Source organism: Hemibagrus wyckioides, linkage group LG03 (genome assembly GCF_019097595.1).
Source record: "Hemibagrus wyckioides isolate EC202008001 linkage group LG03, SWU_Hwy_1.0, whole genome shotgun sequence".
In the NCBI taxonomy this organism is placed as follows: domain Eukaryota; kingdom Metazoa; phylum Chordata; class Actinopteri; order Siluriformes; family Bagridae; genus Hemibagrus; species Hemibagrus wyckioides.
Genome location: NC_080712.1, coordinates 10480390 through 10499788, shown reverse-complemented (window position 1 = coordinate 10499788; position 19399 = coordinate 10480390). Strand labels below are relative to the sequence as shown.

The 19399-nt window shown below is 36.2% G+C and overlaps 2 protein-coding genes across 2 annotated transcripts; both read left to right on the top strand.

Moving 5' to 3' along the window:
* The first annotated feature begins 534 nt into the window (after window positions 1-534).
* On the top strand, window positions 535-8039 carry vps37c (VPS37C subunit of ESCRT-I). The gene is made up of 5 exons (XM_058382072.1): window positions 535-1213; window positions 2606-2714; window positions 3576-3747; window positions 5519-5601; window positions 5772-8039. The coding sequence occupies exons 2-5, from the start codon at window positions 2622-2624 to the stop codon at window positions 6417-6419; spliced, it is 996 nt and encodes a 331-aa protein (XP_058238055.1). The 5' UTR covers window positions 535-1213; window positions 2606-2621; the 3' UTR covers window positions 6420-8039.
* Window positions 8040-9443: 1404 nt separating this feature from the next.
* LOC131347733 (T-cell surface glycoprotein CD5) lies at window positions 9444-18854 on the top strand. Its single transcript, XM_058382095.1, has 7 exons — window positions 9444-9496; window positions 10301-10355; window positions 14442-14816; window positions 14952-15071; window positions 15483-15533; window positions 15669-15734; window positions 17580-18854. Exons 1-7 carry the CDS (start codon window positions 9479-9481, stop codon window positions 17657-17659), a joined length of 765 nt encoding a protein of 254 aa, XP_058238078.1. The 5' UTR covers window positions 9444-9478; the 3' UTR covers window positions 17660-18854.
* Window positions 18855-19399: the final 545 nt, after the last annotated feature.

The following is a 19399-nucleotide window of genomic DNA, read 5'->3' as shown; positions in this document are numbered from 1 at the left end:
TTTGTAACGTCTGCAAATTGACACGTTTAATTAGACAATTTGCAGAAATAAATCTATACTTTTTTTTTTTTAGAAAGGTTTAACACAGAGATAAAATTATAACGGTAGCTTAGTGGTTAAGATGTTGGGCTACTGATCAGAAGGTTGTGAGATTGAAGCCCATATGTCAACCAAGCTGCCACTACTGGGCCCCTGGGTATGGCCCTTGAGATAAAAATGTAAGTCGCTCTGGATAAGGGTGTCTGCCAAATACCAGAAATGTAAAAAAAAAAATTCCCCACAAAAAATCAATTGCCAAAAACAATTTTCTAAAGAATTATACACAGTCTACCTCATCATAAGCAGCAGTATAAAGAGTTTATTGAAGTGTAAACGTAACCTACAGAAAGACATTTGTAATGGAAATGAACCGCTGTTCTGAGGGCCCTCCCCCCTGCCGATTCAGAGCAAATGGAACATTCCTGTCACTTTGGAGTTTCCCATGAGTCAGCTGAACAACAGATGATACCACTAGCGAACACTAGTCAGTTATAAATTCAATACGTCACTGTTACCTCTTGCGAAATGTATGGTATTATATGTTAAAATACGTGACGTCGCAATTAAAATACGTCGTTCGTTGAAGCAATGCTTGTTATTTGTTTTAAATCCGACGTTCGTTGTGTAACATTTCCACCAACCCCCCCACCCCCCTGACAGAATCTAGAGTGGATTATTCCAAAAAAATATGGCGGCGGTATCTGTCAGCAAGAAGTGAAACTTTCGCTCAAGAGAGTGAATATTTCCTATTTAAATGCAGCATTTCCTGGATGTTTGTCGTCGCTTCGGCTTTTCCGTCGTTTAACTAGAAACGCTATTTCGTGTGCTTTTTTTTGTGGTCGTCTTTCATTCCGACGGGGTTTTACCTTCTATATCTGTTCTTGGCTGCTAGCTGACTAGCTGTGACTGAAAAGGCTTTCCTCGATAAATAGAGCAAAGTGCCGTGAGGACAGCGATAAACATTATCGGATATAACCGGCTTCGGTTCACATCACTGGGCGATTTAAAGGTTAAAATCCACCTCTAACGTTTTTTACTGAGACGTATGTTTATTAGTCTTATTTACAACCAAGGGCAGCGCTTCCGTGTTCATTTTACGTCACTGGCTTCCGATCCAAGTCGGATGTTTGTCGATGTGTTTTCTAACCCAAGGAATTTGATTTGCTAGCACCTTGTAAGTATTAATAAAATACACCACATCTACTCACTTAGCATTAGATACATCTATTGTTATAGCCAAGGGTTAAATTTGTGGATTGTGGAGACTGATAAGACAACAACAACAATCAGCTCCAACTGTATTAATCCCTCTTAGGGAAAATCAAAGTGTTTCAGCAGCAATGTAAATACCACTGTAGTACAATACATAAAGAATGGTAGCTTAGTATATAGGTCGGTAAATAAATCTGAATCAGGCTTGTCTATGCCAAACAAACAAACAAACAAACAAAAAAACTGACCGCAGCAGAGGACAGTAATGAATATCAGCAAGAGCACAAAGAAAAGTACTAGTGCAGGACAACGTTATTGTTCACGTTAGTCCATGATATTGAATGAATTCATTCAGGAGTAGTGACCGGATAAATCTGTCCAAAAAGATTGATCCAAAGTGAGTGAGGTCTACTTTAGGAACATTCAGGATTATAAGAAGTACTGTTTAAAACAACCAAATGTGATTAAAACAAGTGGATGTTTTTTGCTCTCTATTTGCACCGATCAGGTGTAACATTATGACCGCCTGCCTAATATTGTGTTGGCACCCATTTTGCTGCCAAAACGGCCCTGACCCTGTGTATTCTGACACCGTTCTATCAGAACCAGCATTAACTTCTTCAGCAATTTGAGCAACAGTAGCTTGTCTGTTGGATCGGATCACATGGGCCAGACTTCGCTCCTCATGTGCATCGATGAGCTTTGGCCACCCATGACCCTGTTGCCGGTTCACCACTGTTCTTGCCTTGGACCACTTTTGATAGATACTGACCACTGCAAACCGGGAACACCCCACAAGAACTGCAGTTTTGGAGATGCTCTGATCCAGTCGTCTAGCCATCACAATTTGGCCCTTGTCAAACTCGCTCCAAAAGTTCACTTGCTGCGTAATATATCCGACCCACTAACAAGTGCCATGATGAAGAGATAATCATTATTATTCACTTTACCTCTCACTGCTCATAATGTTATGTTTTGGCAGTTTTGCCTTTATAATCATCTGGCAGACATGACACAGTAAAGAAGGACTCCTCAATTCCAGTTGTGGAGGGACCAGAACTTAGATCATTTTGTTGTCAGTATACCTCTTATTAATTAGCAGGTTTTAGAGGAAGTGTTTTAGAGAAAGGAAATGATGTCTAACATGCCTAAAAACCTGCTGACTGCTGACGTGTGCTGGTGGATTATTTGCCACAGGCTCTGTGCAAAAGAACATGGGTTACTAATATGTTTTGAATAATATGGTGTTTTAACTGGTTTATGAAGCCAAGAAAATAAAACTTTGAACAAGATAATAAATTACTATTCCTTAATTCCCTAGTTATACGCATGTCTTTTTGTCTGATTTTGACAGCTGTACTGGCAAATCAATGGAGAAGCTTCAGGATCTCAGACAATCCGAGCTACAGGATTTGCTGGATAATTCGGAGCGGGTGGAGTCAATGGCACTGGAGTCAGATGAGGTAAGATTTCCTAGGTTTCAGGTTTCATCATTTTCCCTAATGTGTAAGCATATTGGTTGTATTATAGTGGTGTGCCTGGCCGTTTTAGTTTCTAGTTTGGTCATTGGTTCAGTGGTACTTTCCACAGTCAGTAGTGATCTTAAGTTAAATTTACTTAAATTCACTGAAATTTGCTTATGACTAATCTCTTAATGGGGAGGTAAAGCAGATGAAGTGTTAAAAATAAAAATAAAATGTGAAAATAAAACTTAAACATGTGTATTTGTGCACTCAATTGTCAGGAGCACAGATGAATTTCAGTGTAGTATTTATCACAAAAATTGTATGTACAGTCAAAGGTTTGCTTAAAGAAGGTTCCCTTTAAAAACGGTCAATTCCTAGTGCTTTTACTAATCTGCAGACTGAAGACGATAAAGGCTAACCAGGCTTTTGTTCAGCTGCACAGTTCTCCAGATATTCTCTTCACAAACTATTCACCATGGAACTTCACCATGGAGCAAGAAAATTAACACCAGAGTAGAAATGCTGTCGCCCAATGTGGATCAGCCAATGAGAGCTTAGATTGCTTTACTGGCTTGGGCACATCCAATTAGATTATGGCTCCAGTGTGAGCTGTCAGTTTACAGGATACATGAATTAAAACACAGAGATATTAAAACACTGTATGCCATATTAATAACCTAAAGTAATATATTGACTCCAGTCCTATATAAAGCTTTGAGATCATGTAATTTGTACATACATGAACTAACATATGACTTTTTTTTTTAAATTTAACTTTCTGTGGGCAGTAATCATTGGGAAATTTGATTTCTGTCCAAGGAAGGAACAATCACTTTTAACTCCTTCTCTTTTTCATAGATCCAAAATATTCAACTGGAAAGGGAGATGGCTCTGGCTTCCAACCGCAGCCTGGCTGAACAGAACCTCGACATGAAACCGCGGGTAGAGAGTGGTAAAGAACGGCTGGTGGCGAAATATAATGAACTGGAGGAAGTGAGGGAGAGATACAAGAAGCACTGCACTCTCAGAGGTAAAAGACTGGATATACTAAAAATGTAAGATGAGAGATTAGGGAAAGAGAAACAGTAAGTTTATGGGGTGACGTGTTATAGAAATGCTATATTCTATAAGATTTCTAAACCATGTACAGACACAGTTTCTCACAGCTCTATGGTCTCCAGTGTAATCTTGAGTTTAGGTTATGGGCTGTAAGGAGTTTTACACACTCTGTGTTTCCTCCATATTCTGCTTGTTTTCCAAATACATGAACTGACCACTCTAAATTGCATATATATATTTTGAGTGTCTGCAGGCCAAACCTCCAGTTTGTATACTAATTAAAACTATTAATCTTTTTTTTTTATTATGGAAGTGTAAGTACAAGACAGTACATTTACTTGAAAAGAACCCACAGTAAAGAAAGGAGAACTGGTTAAAAAAAAGAAAGGCAGTGTGTGCAGTGGGGGAAAATAACTGATCACTGTAGGTAAGATGAAAAGAAATTGCTGTGCACATCCACAGCTAACACTTGTACTAAAATTAGGTGGTGTTAGCTTGTGATAGTGTTATGAAGTTTCTCCTAGAGGTGTTGTTCAGTGAATATAATTCAAGGGAATCCTATTCTGATCCTAAATTTAACCACACTGACATGATACAGAGAAAATACATTATCAGTATTCGTCTTGAAAAACAGTACATAAACTGTAGATGAAAAAAATTGCAGCTATTACATAAGTGTGGATGATTTAGTTATCCTGTCATCTGTGTTTGTAAAGCTTTCATTTTCCACCAGTCCAGCAATATGTTGCTCAGCAAGACTGTCCTGTTTGTTCTCTTAAGTCATACAGACATTTTTATCCTATTGTGTGCTTACTTACGTCACCTTGTTTTGAGAGACTCAAAGAATTTAGACTCTATTTTGTTTCTCTAGTAACCTCATTGCGAACACAAGCGCTTTTTATGCTCAGATGATTTTTCTTTTTTTTTGTATCCATATTAGTCAGTTGTGAGTATTAAACATTAAGTAGTCAGTAGTACTCCCTACCAAATAATGTGCTTTATTTCCATCAACAGTTTATATATTAGTAACATGTGAAACTTTATTTCCTTGTAAAAGGTAATATGATTATGGTGTTCAGCGTGAATGAACTAGGATACATTTACCAGCCTTTTTATTAGGAACACCATTCTAACACCCAACACCACCTCCTTTTGCTGCTCACCATGGTTATAGAGTGTGTTTTTGTTTTTTTAAAGTAAATTTAGACTTTGTAAAATCTGTAAATTATAGGACAATATATATACTTGTTTTTTATTTTGTTTTCTTAAATAGAAATATTGAATGAATTAATTTTTCATATCAAATACATACATTAGTATGTACTTTTAATAAGTCATCATTTTTTAAAGTCAGAATCATTTGTACAGCTGTGTATTATACCAGTACCACAGGGATTCTCAGTCATAGTCTGTTGGGCTTGTGCTGGCAAATTTTGTGCTAAACATGAGTCTGTTAATAAATAGCTGAATAGTTATTTGCTGTGTATTACTATGTGCTGGTTCAGGGTATACTTCCATTTATAGGGTCTTTGTGACTGCTGCTTTATTTACTTTACTTTATTGGATTTGTGCCACTGTGGTTTAAGCAGTTTGCTATCTGTGAGATGAATTGCAGTTGCAATTAAAACATTCTCAGTATAGGTTCATTCACTCTCTTCCTGCCCCTCCCTTCTCTCTCTCTCTCTCTCTCTCTCTCTCTCTCTGACCCCCCCTTTTCTTCTTTTTTTTTTTCTCTTCCATAGATGGGATTATGGGCCAGGTGTCTCCCGAGGGGTTGTTAACTCGTCTACAGGCAGAGGGCGCCAACACAGAGGCAGAGTCAGAGGTAAGTTGCTTTTCAAGACTGTGTTACAAAATATTGTTATGAATAATTATTTTTATTGTATGTAAACAATGCTTAGCTGTCAAAATTCTCATTATTCTCAGACAATTCTCATCAATTCACTTGCTTTCAAACACCAAGCGTTGTCTTCGTCTCACTCTTGCTCTCCGCAGGCTCTAGCTGATGAGTTACTGGAAGGTTCCTTGTCACTAGATTCATTCCTCGAGCGCTTCCACTCTCTCCGCTGCCTTGCTCACAGAAGACGTGTGTGCATTGAGAAGCTGCAAGAGATTCTGCGCCAGAAGAACCAAGGAGCCGGGGAGTCTGGCGTGACATCAGAGCCATGCTCCAATCCGGAGGCTGGCTCAGTGTCACTGTGGCAACAGCAGCAACCCCAGCAACAGCCACAGCAGAAACCTAGCGTGAGCACCAACCCGCCCAACTGTGCCCTGCCGTACACTCCATACCCTGTTTCTCCTCCTAGCCAACCCTGTTCAGCCTCTACAGCTGCCCCCTCTAACCCCACTGGTGCTTTTCAGCCCTACTCAAACCAGGCCACAGCTTTTACTCCATCCTCAGGCTACCCTGCTGCCCGGCCTGCCTTCGTCCCGTCCACATGCCCATACCCCACCCAACCTGCATTTACAACTCCCCAAGGTCCTCCTTTTGGGCAGTTTGGCCCTAGTAATGCACCCTACCCCAGCCCATACCCTTATGGAGGTTATAGTTACCCCATGGGCTCACATATGCCCCCTTCTCAGTCACCTACAGGTAGGCCGCTTTATAGGCCAGGGTTTGGCGTACCACAGCCGTATTCCTGAACCACAGTGTTCCCACCCCCACCCTCCCTCTCTCTCTGTCTCTGTCTCTCTCTCTCTCTCTCTCTCTCTGTGTGTCTCTCTCTGTGTCTCCTAATCCCTTTGTTCTCTCTTTGTCCTCCCTCCCCTTTTGCCTCCAAATGACACTGAGTTTTGTGGTCTGCATACCCCCAATTTTTTTCTTCCTGTTTTCAGGCTTGCACAAAATGTTTGACATTGGGTTACCATGTGTTTTTTTTTTTTTTTTTTTTCTTTTCCTCTGACACCTCAGTGAAAGACTTGCTCTAAAAACAAAACAAAACAACAACAAAAAAAACTGTCAGAGACCAAAATGGACGTCAATGTCAATCAACGTTGGACTTGTTTCAGTTCCTGACTGTTCTAGCATGTTTCCAGATTTGAGATTTCAAATTGTTGAATGTGTTGATTGAATTTGCCATTATGTTTTCATTTAATTCAATAGAATTGTGTTGATGTCTGGCTTTCAGACTTCAGAATCACATCTTATTATTAATTTATGAGAAATTTCACACTACTTAATCATGAGACTCATTTATCACCTGACTTTCTGGTTTGTGTAGCTGTTTTTTCCCCCTGCAGAAAATAACACCACTACCATTCACATAAGACACAGACTATTTTACTGTCTAAGACTGTCTACAAATGTTTAACACAACATTTTCAGGCACTTTTATTTGGGTGGATTATTTGACCCATAAATCATGTTGTCTGTATGTTGTTCTGAGAATAGTCAGTTCTGTATTTAATGCAACTGTGCACCTGCTCCTTCACTCCCCCGTTCATCTCCTTGTCTGCTGAACTGACTTTTTGTTCCTCCCCTCTCCTTCTCTCTTTCTTAACTGTTTCTTTTTTACCCCCTCTTTTTGTTTTGATCACGTCGTCCTTGCTCCATGTACAGCGTATTGACTGAGAACAATGAGAATTACCTGAGAGGACTGTTTAAATACTCTAGTAAAGACTGTGTGATTTGTATAAACAGATATTAATAATGGTAAATAAAAAAACACGGGGAATATAATATAAACATATCTTTATCTGCTATAGCACAGTATATGGTGTGGTGTTTGAGGCAATGGGAACCATAACACAGCACAGTGAGCGTGCGAGGGAGTTTGAGCTACATCACATCCTTTGGAGTTTACATACAGCTTTCTGTAAGCATCGTACCACTGAAAATGTTTTAGAATGAAGATTGTGCAGACAAGTTAATCATGCAAGCTTATATGTGTCTGTTACAATGGTTTATAAGGGTTTAATGAATTCAGTTATAAATGTTATTAATGACTGGCAAAGCTTTAGTTTATCTGGCGTGGATGTAAAGGAAGGCTGTATGTATCTGTGGAGGTTGTATGTAGTCCCCTGCAGCAGCCCCGCATTTTGGATTGTGTATCTTCTACGTGTTGGCTGGTAGAATGACCGTTTTGAATCACATTTGCACTCCACAATAACAGCTTCTGTCCCTACGGTAAAAGGGCCTGGGGGCGAGCCGTCAGCTTTAGAAAAGATTTAGAAGATTTACTCGGGGTAAACTTTTGAATTTTATTTTATCAGTCATTATTTTTAACCTCCAAGCAATCAGAACAAAAACAAAAAAAACAACAACCCTAGAGGCATCCCCAATCAAACCTCGGGTGGCTTTAATGAATTAATGATCTCAGTAATTAAGACTCAGGTTCGGAGCAAAACCCCGTCATCTCTGGGCCGTCCTCAGGACCTGAAACGAGGGAGAAAGCTGGCATGACATAAAGCAGGGGAAACGGGGTTATTTAGTCGCACACTGTGATGTGCAGCATTAGAGGAAAGGCATTCTGTGGGATTAATGGTGATGACTGTAGCCTGTTAAGTGTATTTTTATTTTTATTTCCTTTGGTGTGGATATTAAACACTGAAGTTGATCTATGAAAGCTGTGGTGTGCATTATTATTGTGTCTGAGCCTTTAATTTACTAGAGAGGGAGTTATATGACCTATTTTGCCCTCTTGTTACTTAAATCAAATTTTTAGAGTTCAGAAAACTCTTAAATAGAATGTGTGTTTGTGTTTAAACTTTAGAGGCATTAAGTTTAGAGACTTTTTTTATGAATTCAATAAGGCAGAGCAAAACAGGCAGTTTGACTCACTTTCCAAATGTATTGAAATACAGTTAAAACTGAATCATAATCGAGATTTGAGGAGGTGTTGCGGGGATTTTTGTTTGGCAAACCAGCCTTTACGGGCCTTTTTAACACCGCTACGGCATGGTAAACCAACAGAGCGAAGCGTGACAAAGACTGAGAGAGTGAAGGAGGGGAAAGAGGCGATAAGGCAAGGGTGTAAACAAAAAAAGAAATGAGCAATAGTAAGATGAAAGGGAAAAAAAATAGGATGAGCGACTGGGTATTAAGCTCTTGCATCATTTGCATTCTGTGATTCACCTTGACTTGCCGTTTGTTGTCATTAAAATTAGGCCTAACTCTTGGGCCTTTTATTTTACATACGTACATTTATTTTATAAAATACATATGTGAATGGTTATCTTATGCACTATCCAAAAAGAAGAAAATTCACAAAAAGTCATAAAAAATGGTCAAAAAATAAAATTGCAGATGAATTCCAACTTTGTTCCATTTGATTATTTAGAAGGTAAAATAGAACATCTTTGCAGAATTTGAATGTGTTAATTTAATTTAATTTAGTGTTTAAATGTATTACAATAATTAGAATTAAAGTTAGTCCGCTAAAAAATGCTCGAATTAAAAATATTAGTCATCTCAAAAAGAAGTAAGGAAAAGAAAATATTCACTCTTTTTATTTTCATGATATTGCGCTTTCGCTGTACACAAGGCCGAGGACGAGTTTGTATAAAAATGAACACAGATAAAATTACTCACGGCACTACATCACTATTTTTCACTCTCGTTTATTATGCCACTCACAAAGCTAACACCCACTTATTATAGTCTGCATGGCTTTTTTGCTCAAGTTTACCATTTTTTTCTCTTAGTCTTGCTTTGAAGTGAGGAAGCGGAGCAGCGTGCAGAGAGCAACATTCAAGCTGTGGAGATGCACTATATGGAGAGAGTGAGTTAGACAGAGATGATGGGGGAGGAGAAATGAAAAAAGGATAGCTTTTACACCTCTGCCTGTTTCCTTTCACTTCATTTCTATGTGTTGCTCTGTGTATTGCTACATGGGTTTTTCAGCTAAGGTAAGATCTTGATATATTTCTGAGTATCTCTAGACACCTGATGCAAATGAATCTAAAAAATCCTGGTGTAGGATGCTGGTTCAACAAGGAAAAGGATATGTAGTCCCAGATTGCGATTCATTTCCCTCCAACTTTGAATGTGTATTCTGAGACCGTCTGTGATCAATTCACTGAAAAAAACCCCCCTGAAACGGAAATGTTTCATTTAATGATAAAAATTAAAACTTCAGTCACAAAAACTACACCTATTACACTTAGTTGAGGCTTAGGCCTCTGTAATCTGTAGCAGGTACTCTGCTTTATTAGAGTTAATAGAAAATGCACAACCTGGGCTTGTTCAAATACAAATGATTTTCTGTGGTTCAGGAAGATGATATCTTAAGGAACGAAGACTTCGTTTGTTCTTCAAAGACAAAGCTACACATTCAGAGGTTTTAGATAATTGAAATGTGTGTGTGTGTGTGTGTGTGTGTTTTTTTTTTTACACTTTTGACGTTCTTTTAACCCAGCATTTTCTTCACGTAAACACAATATTCATAACAACTCAGCATACATCTCTTACAGGCCCAGGAAACATATCAAGAGATTACTTTTATATAAGATTCGAAACAATATGTTTGTTGAGTGTGAAAGAAAATGTTCAATTCTTAATTTGGTATATCCATATTTTCTGCCAGTTACTGATGGACCGCGTTGTGCTGCTGGTGCTTATGCCTGCTCTCATCACTGCCAGTGAGTACTACTTTCTATTTCTTTATAATTATGTAAGCTGGGCCATTAGCTATGTTTCAACAACATGTAAGTAGAGAATTTTTGGTGGAATAATCACTTAGATATTCTATAATAGCTTCTGTCATGGATCAAGGGCACTTGAGTGAATCCACAGAGGACACCGAAACACATTTTACTACACCGTCTGACTTCATAGGTCAAGCAGATGTTAGTTGGTGAAATGGGTGTGTTGTGCATTTAACAAGTTTTTCAAAGTCATCTGTTTTATCTTTCTTCTGTTGTGCTACACAAAATTCTTATAATATTAACAATCCAATTAGGCCTTTTGATAGCCAGCGTCCTACCTTAAAGTATTCAAATTCTAATCATTTCTTATCACTGATTATTACACTGATGTTTTCTATCAGCAGTTGCAGTTGTGTCTATGTTGCACATATTGCTATAAATGTTGCATAACGGTACATAAATATACCCCAAAGATACTGATACTATAAGGCACTGTTTCAAGTCCTCCAAAACTATACTGTATATTTAAAGCAAGCTTTAAAATCACATCTAATTCCTGCATGTGCATAAAAACACAGTAAGATTCATCGAGTTAATAGGAGTTCTCTATTTCAGCGTGTCACTGGCTAATCGTTATATTAATGTAGTTCATTCTAGATTTTAACCGCACCCTCAAAAATCCGGAGCCTGCACAGTGCATGTGTTCAAGCCACACAAAAGTATTACAGAATGAAGCAGATCTTCAAATGCAGTCTATGAAAACAGCAAGCCGCAGCGGTTGATTTTTATTGTATGTCATGATCAGACATCGGTGTAATTGTCAGTATAATCTTTCGGTAGGCAGCATTCTGATAATACTCTAATTAGGCCTGGAGGGATGGATTGAGCGCTACCTTACAAGAGTATTTGGATTATACATTCTAAAACCATGTTTATGTTTATAGCTGTGCAAACCTTAGCCATGTATCACATGACTGTGATCAAACTCTTGATTCTGTAATGTCTTTGGCTCTAGACAATCATAGTAACTACTAAACTTTAGACAATTTATGCTTCACTTGCTGCATTTGTATAATTGCAGTTAAAATGGCGGTGAAAATGGGCACAACTCTAAAACCGATTTCCTTCATGGGAAAAAATTATACATTTCATCTTTCTGTTTCATATTATTGAACGCAATGACATTTTGCAGTTACTTTTACCAGGGAAAAATTTTTAACTCAATCTGCAAATGGTTTTCGTTATTCTGTCAGTGTTGTTGATTAGTTAGACCTATCTGTAGCAGTGGTGTGTCTCGAGACATCCAGGGGCCTGGGAGGCAAAACCTGGGGTTCTGTATTTTTTATTTTTATTTTTTTTTGTATTACAGTGGCGATAATACAATAACCCAATACTATCATCGCTATTCTATTTATGAAAGCTCTATGGCTTCAGCATATAGGCAGAATATAACTATGTGTCCAACAGGTGAATAAATGTATTTTGATCATAAAATATATCTGTACAGAGGGCTCCATGGAAGTTATTTTATTATTTAAATTGTCCGTTGATAAATAGCTGATTTACAGACGTGTTTGTTTCAGTCCTGTGCTCCTAGATGGTCTATTAGTGATCACTGATAGATTTCATAAGAACATTTTTCGTGAAGATGATTCGCTTGCCCACAGAGAGTCTGCATAAATATTACTGTACATTAATTTATTTTATTTTTTCGCCATTTCAGAATGATTGCATTCAAATGATTAAGGATTTTAGTTATTTTAATATATTTAATAAAATTTTATTTGTATAGTGCTTTTAACGATGGACATTTTCTTATTAGTCATTTCTGATCCATTTACAAGAGTTTTTATCTTTCCACAACATAATCTAATTTCTTATCAGTGAGTTTTAGATCAATGTTTTATTTCTGCAATTAAAATTGTGTCTATCTCGCATCTATTGCATCTGAATCGTGCATCAATATGCCCCATAAACTCTACACAGATTTTATAATATAGTTTAACATTCCACAAAAGAATATATTTAAGCAAGCAAATTATTTTAGTTTAGTGTTTGCTTTATCATGACTGATGCTATACCTTCTTAAAAATAATTAGGAATCATCGTAAGTATTACGTAGTGTTTTTAATATGAATAATATTGGATGGTATTTAGTGGCTTTCACTTTTTTTTAAAAACAGCAATGTCTGTTTTAAAGAATTTGTCTTTTTAACATGCCACTGGCTAATCACTAAATTAACACAGCTTAATCTAGATTTAGAGCACACCATCAGAAATCCTGCAAAGCCTGAGCTTGCACAGTGCAACTGTTTTCAAGCCACACTTTGAAAAAAAAGAAAAGAAGTACAAAATGAAGCATGTCTTCAAATGCAGTCTACAAAACAAAAAATGCAATGTGAGTGCATGTGAGCATGTGAGCAAAGCCGCAAATGTTGATTTTGTCATATGGCATGACCTAGCATTGTAAAAGCTTGTCATGACAAGGTGACAATAGCAAACATAATATAGAAGAAGTTATGTTTTCGGCAGTAAAACATGCTCACATTTAGTCAATGGCGTAGTGGGAACTGATTTGTAAAAATGAATTTTTATTTTTTTAATGTAATATACATTTGAGTAGTGATGCGTTATGAAAGCATTCATTTTCATTCACATACTCTTTTGGTGTATGTGAATAAAATAAATGGTTTATAACAGGTACCAGTACTACTAGTAAATAAATGAAAAAGAAAATTACATTAAATACTGAAATCTGTGCATTTAAGAACTTCTTCATTGTCCGTCACATATTCTAATGGGGAGGGCTTTATTAATTTATAAAGTGCGCTTGCTTAGCAGTTACTGTAAGGCTGAAAACTTTTATTATCCTAGATTTGTCTTACAGTTAATATTAGAAAGTGTTAGTGTCAAGTGAAAAACACATTCATATTGGGAGTTAAGTGTCTTATTAGCGTGATCTAGCATTTTTCAGTAAGATGTAGCTTTTATTTTGTTTATTCTACTTGAACTGAGCACATTTAAAGAGTTTCTGAGTTTCATTCTATATTGCGAAGAAGATCTTTTACAGAATTTATATTTATTTACAATTATTTCATTTTGCAAGATTGATTCACTTACGATTCCAGTCAGTTACAGTTGAGTATCTGAGGGATGACGATTGAACATTTGGCCGGCCATTTACCTCTAGTAATGTTTTTTGTGTTATCGTTTTTCATCATTGATGCTAAGAAAACATGGCCTTAACCTTACAAAAAAAAAATCTTTTTCAAGGTTTCTTGCTGAAAGTGGCTGCAACTTGTTCTTAAATCACTAACCGGGTTGAATTACATCATTTGCACATAATTAACTCATGTTAACTTCATCCTAAATATTTAACATGAATTTTTACATTTGAAATTTACTTTTGTATATAATTATATAGATAATGTATATATGTATATAATTACATCTAATTATATATTAAAGATATAATTTGGGTAGCAGTGTTGCACTTTCAACGTCACCTTGCCAATTTCACAATGAGAAAAAAAAACTACTGGAGAACTTCCTATAGTCCCATGATCTTAAGGAATTCCAGATAATGAAACATCCAGGTCTGACTTACAGGATGTGAGTGTGAACAGGGTTGAGTGAATGGTGTGGAATACAGTGTTAATATATGATTTTCATAATCTATAGTAGATGACGCATTGAAAATGATATTTCAAGCAAATAGATTAAAAAAGAAGTTTTGAAATATTTTAATGAATATATTCCATAGTAAAGTGTAGTTATAGTGGGCTGTGATGGGCAAAAATGGGACAGACAAAATACTTTAGTATTATTATATTTAGTATAAGTATATAGAATGTTATATATCATCTTTTTTTTCTTCAAATACATATTTTTAAAGGTAAAAACAGTGGGACACAAACGTCATGTCAATCATGGGATGACCCAGTGGGTCTCTGGTAGTGCTGTGGTTTACTGATTACTAGCAATGTGTTTTAACTGCTTTCGTGACAACTGGTTTTTGTCCATCTTTAAACCTTAAGCCACTCATAATAACCACATATTCTCATATGATTTCTGTTACAGATGCAGTTACTCAAATTATGGTTAACTCTACTTCTACTCTTTGTAATTGTACTCCTTCCATGCCTACAATTAGCCCACCCTGTACCGTCCCTGAGCCCCAACAAGTGATCCTGCCGTCTATAATGGGCAGGATAAAGGTAAAATGGAGCAAATCGTGTCAGGGCATCATATACTTCTCCATAAATTTTACACAAGATATGGGTCTGTGTAAAAACACATTAATAAATAAAAAATTGGGTGAGGAGTTATGTGTGGAAAGAACATGTGGAGGTTTCCTTACGTTCAAAAACTCTGAGAATAGAGAAGGGTTTGTGATCCATGATAACCTAACTACGACCAGTGACACTTGCCAGATGACATCCCTTATTTGCAAAGGTATGTGCATGTGTGTGTGCATGCATGTGTCTGTTTCCATGTGTGTGTGTGTGTTTGTGCTTAACATTCAACTAAATTACAGAATCATATTTTGTACAGTGTATTTACAGTAACCACTGTATTTCTGTTTCTCAGAGCCAGAGAAAAAAGAACTGGTGGCCTACAAAGTAATGACAGGATTGTTACTGACACTGATCATTCTCGTCCTTCTCTGTCGATTCGCACAGCCAGCATACATCGCTGTCCACAAGAGATGTGAGTCACGGGAAGTTTTATTAATTTCAATTTTAACCTCCAGGTTATTATTCGTTATTCATCCTAAAGCATATTACTTAGGATCTACTAAAAAAAAAGAGTTACTACAGTTGAAACTAGTAGGAACACATGTACCTGTCGATGTCATGTTTTCAGGGTAAAAATCATTTATGTTCACTGTTTAAACTGACATTTCTACTAACAATTAAGAAGGTTACAGTACATTTGGTGGAATGTTCATAATTGCTCACAAAATAACATATACCTGGTACATTTTCCAAGTAGTGAATCTCTTTTTTTGTTTTAAATCAGTGATTATTAAAATCATTATCTTTTTTTTTTTAATAGAAGTTTAAATGCGTTGGTTCAGCATTAACATACAACATGTGGTCTTTATTTCACTTACTGTAGTTTCACAGAAGCGGCAAAATCGTTGGGTTGGCCCAACACAGAGTCAGAGTGGTGAGTCATTTCACACACACACACACACACACACACACACACACACACAATCCCAAAACATGAACATTCTTGCAATGGTGAGAACGCTCATCTTTCACTCTTGTTTTACTTTTATTTGATTTTTTTTACTTCCAGTGTCCTACCATCGAGGACAAGGTAATCATCCCAATAACAATACAACGAAGAGGCAGTCTTATCCAGGTAAGTGATTGTATGCACACACACACACACACACACACACACACACAGAGACCTCTATTTAGTTTTGTGACCAAGACTTGTGGTCGATTAAAACAGGTAAAATGTCTAACTGTACACATGTACATACAAAAATTGATTATTTTTTATAATAGGTTTATAATACATCAGTGTCAAAGTTTCCAGATCCCAGTCTGATACCCAAGATAATGCACAAATGCTGAATGCATGACTACATTTCTAAAGAACTTTTTTAAAAATGATTTTTTTCTTTTTGCTTTTTTATATAAAGCTTTTTGTCTTTTTTGTATATTTTTTTGTTAGCAATGTACTTAATTTTATGCAGCATCCAGTGGTGTGTAAAGAAACTAACAAACTATGTGTTAAGTTCTTGAATTTAAGATAAGATAAGATAAGATAAGATAAGATAAGATAAGATAAGATAAGATAAGATAAGATAAGATAAGATAAGATAAGATAAGATAAGATAAGATAAGATAAGATAGAACTTTATTAATCCCGAAGAAAATTCTTTTGCCAGAGACTGCTTCAGATTACAAGAGAAATAAAATATAAACGAAATATAAATGTAAAATAAATTAAATATTCTATATATACAAGACGTATTCAAAAGTACAAAAAGGTGCTAGGGAACTAAGAACATATTGCACATGGTATAATGTATGTTATTGCACATGGTATTATATTAACGTACATTGTAATAATTGCGAAATTGAGATGAGTGCATATAACGGCACGTACATTAATAGTGAAAAAATGCAATCGCTGTAGGACGTGAGAAATGTCCAGTGCGGCGCAAAAGTCTTTCGGTTGAAAGATGATTTCCAGATCAGATATGATTCTTATGTAGTCTGATTTAGTATATCAGCAGAATAGAATTTCCAGACATTTATTTAAAAAAAATAATTAAATCAGAAATTAAATATTAGACCATTTTATTATAAAGATTTACATTGTATGTTTACAGCCCAGTGCAATTTCATTAAACAATTCAGACACTACAGAATTTATTTGCAAATGCTTGTTATTATTATTTTTTTCACACCGCACAGATAAGCAGATGTTTCATAAGGTTTAATCAGACAGCATAACAGACAGTTTGCAAACCTGTGCAAACTGACTGTGCAGACATTATCCAGTAAGAAGACATTGTTAGAAAGTTGGTTGGACTACACAAATTTTTTACTCAAATAATACTGCAATTTCTCATTGTAATTTATTTGAATTGAAGTGTAGTTTAATTCAGAATTCAGAATGAAACACCCGAATTTCATGCCAGTACTTTAGCGCACGTCTGACCAAGGAACAAAGGACCGTCTGCAGACGTTAACTAAGCGTAACCCACGACAGCTAGAGGTGCATCCCAAATGGCTCAGATGTTAGCTTGCATGGTAACGCTAGAGAAAATCTAGACTGCATGCTAAACCAGTTAAATAAATATTTTATCGATTTTTCTCCTTCGAATTTATTGAACCAAAAGAGTTTTTCTCCTTGCACCTCCTTCATGTTTGCATGTGGCTATACAGATAACCAATCACACATGAAATACAGAAATCAAGGAATCATTCTGTTCTTTTTGTAACGACAAATCAACTATTTTTGACAAATATATAGATTACAGAATGTTCTAATTTTTTTTCTCAAAATGTAGTAAATAAAAGTGAAAGAAAATGATAATACATATACTGCATACTATAAGCACATTGAGTATACAGGTCAGTTATTGTTAATGACTTTGCATCTTATCTATTTGGAATTTTTACTTCATTTCTGCTCACTGAACACACACTGGAACTATGATACAATTAGACTTTTGTGTGTTGCCAGGTTTGGAAAGACTTACGGTATATCCCAGCAGAGAGCCTTCATCGAACAGGAACAGCGACTATGACTCATACGGCGTTTAAGCTCCGCTTGTACAGTGTAGGAGTTTGTGAGAATACTTCTTTTGATGGCTCGGATGTTACTCGAAGATCAACCTGGTACTCACGATAACCAGTCTGATATTACATTTTGTCAAACTTCAATATGATGTATATTTCATAGTGTTAGCCAGATTGCATCTGGACCTACATGTTCTAGCAGCATTGATTTTTTCATAATCACTGTTCATAAATTCATAGATTTGTACTTTTTGTTTTCACATAGTTGATTTGCTATAATACATACATTTATAATGTTTCTGATAAACTAGCCCCATGTGGCATGTGAAAGAGTATTGTTTATTTATTAATTTGCTTTTTTGACCAGAGATTGATTCATAACCCTCATAAAATTGTTCTTCTTCTTCTGCTTGCTCATACTCTGATCTGTTAACATTCAACTAAATTGTCTCTTACTGTTTTTGTTTGTTTAGATTGTATATATTATGATTTGAATTCATGCATTCTGTGACAAGGATTAAATATGTAATGTGATACAGTTTTAATGTGTTAAAATAAATATTTGGTAATACTTTCCTGTAAGGTTCCTGTAACTAACATTATATAGTGCATTAGTTAACAAACAAACCACAGACACCAGCATTATTAATCCATAAGTACTGTTAACCGAGTAAGTTATCATGTATATAGACAGATTTTTGTTAGTGTTGACGATACAATTAAATATACCTGCATTGACGGTTTAGTCCACATAAATATTAGTAAAAAATTAAATTACAGCACGACGCTATATGTTTATAACTTTTTGAACTCCAGTCTCCAGGTAAATATTGAAATTTGCTTTTTAGCCTTAGTTTCCAATATTCTCAGTTCTCAAACATTTTTCATTTCATTTCATTGTCTGTACCGCTTATCCGATCTATCCTCGGGTCACAGGGAGCCTGTGCCAATCTCAGGCGTCATCAGGCATCAAGGAAGGATACACCCTGGACGGAGTGCCAACCCATCGCAGGGCACACACACACTCATTCACTAGTTCTCAAACATAAACATATTAATTTATTTTACTTCCTGATGCTATGAACATTGCTTTACTCAGAATATTTGACTTATTTAGTATTTGACTTCTTAAGTGTTAGTTTTCAGTAACTAACTGTTTTACTGGTTTATTTACTAATGTGTTCCATAATGTTAATTAAGTGAACCTTAATGTAAAGCATTACTACTATTTTGTTTATTTAATAAATAAAGCTTAATTAATGTCTCTCTTGCTCGCTCTCTCTCTCTCTCTCTCTCTCTGTGTATGTATGTGGGGGGGGGCAGAGAGAGAGAGCATAATTCCCATTGTGTGAATTTGCATGGAGGTAGAGAGAGGCAGAGAGGGGGAGTGTGAGAACAGGTGATGATGGGAGACAGGCAGGGAGGAATATGAATGCATAGCTTTGCAGCACTGTGGTTTCCTGTCGTGTTTGGACTAACTTCCTGTTTGTGTTATTTCTGTCGTTCATTCTCTCTCTTGCTCTAAAAATATTGCAGGTTGACGAGAGCGCCTTCATCTGCTTCTTTCAGAGTGCAGAAATTTCACTCATTCATTTACATTCTCTCAGTCCATTCTTTTCTATTTCTTGTCTTCCTTCCTTTATAATAACGTTAAATATCACTGGGTGGGATTGCTTGATTCACTTTATCCTTTTCCATGCTTAGCTTATCGAACTAAATTATTTTTTGTTGACACTGTTGATATAAACCATTATGAATACTGAA

Excerpts from the sequence above, each read along its gene's own strand:
- LOC131347733 (XM_058382095.1), top strand. Across the intron at positions 10,356-14,441 it reads GCCTGCTCTCATCACTGCCA|ATGCAGTTACTCAAATTATG; the intron begins GTGAGTACTACT and ends TTTCTGTTACAG. Across the intron at positions 15,735-17,579 it reads GAAGAGGCAGTCTTATCCAG|GTTTGGAAAGACTTACGGTA; the intron begins GTAAGTGATTGT and ends GTGTGTTGCCAG.
- vps37c (XM_058382072.1), top strand. The coding sequence starts at position 2,622 with ATGGAGAAGCTTCAGGATCTCAGACAATCCGAGCTACAGGATTTGCTG. Across the intron at positions 2,715-3,575 it reads TGGCACTGGAGTCAGATGAG|ATCCAAAATATTCAACTGGA; the intron begins GTAAGATTTCCT and ends TCTTTTTCATAG. Across the intron at positions 5,602-5,771 it reads ACACAGAGGCAGAGTCAGAG|GCTCTAGCTGATGAGTTACT; the intron begins GTAAGTTGCTTT and ends TGCTCTCCGCAG.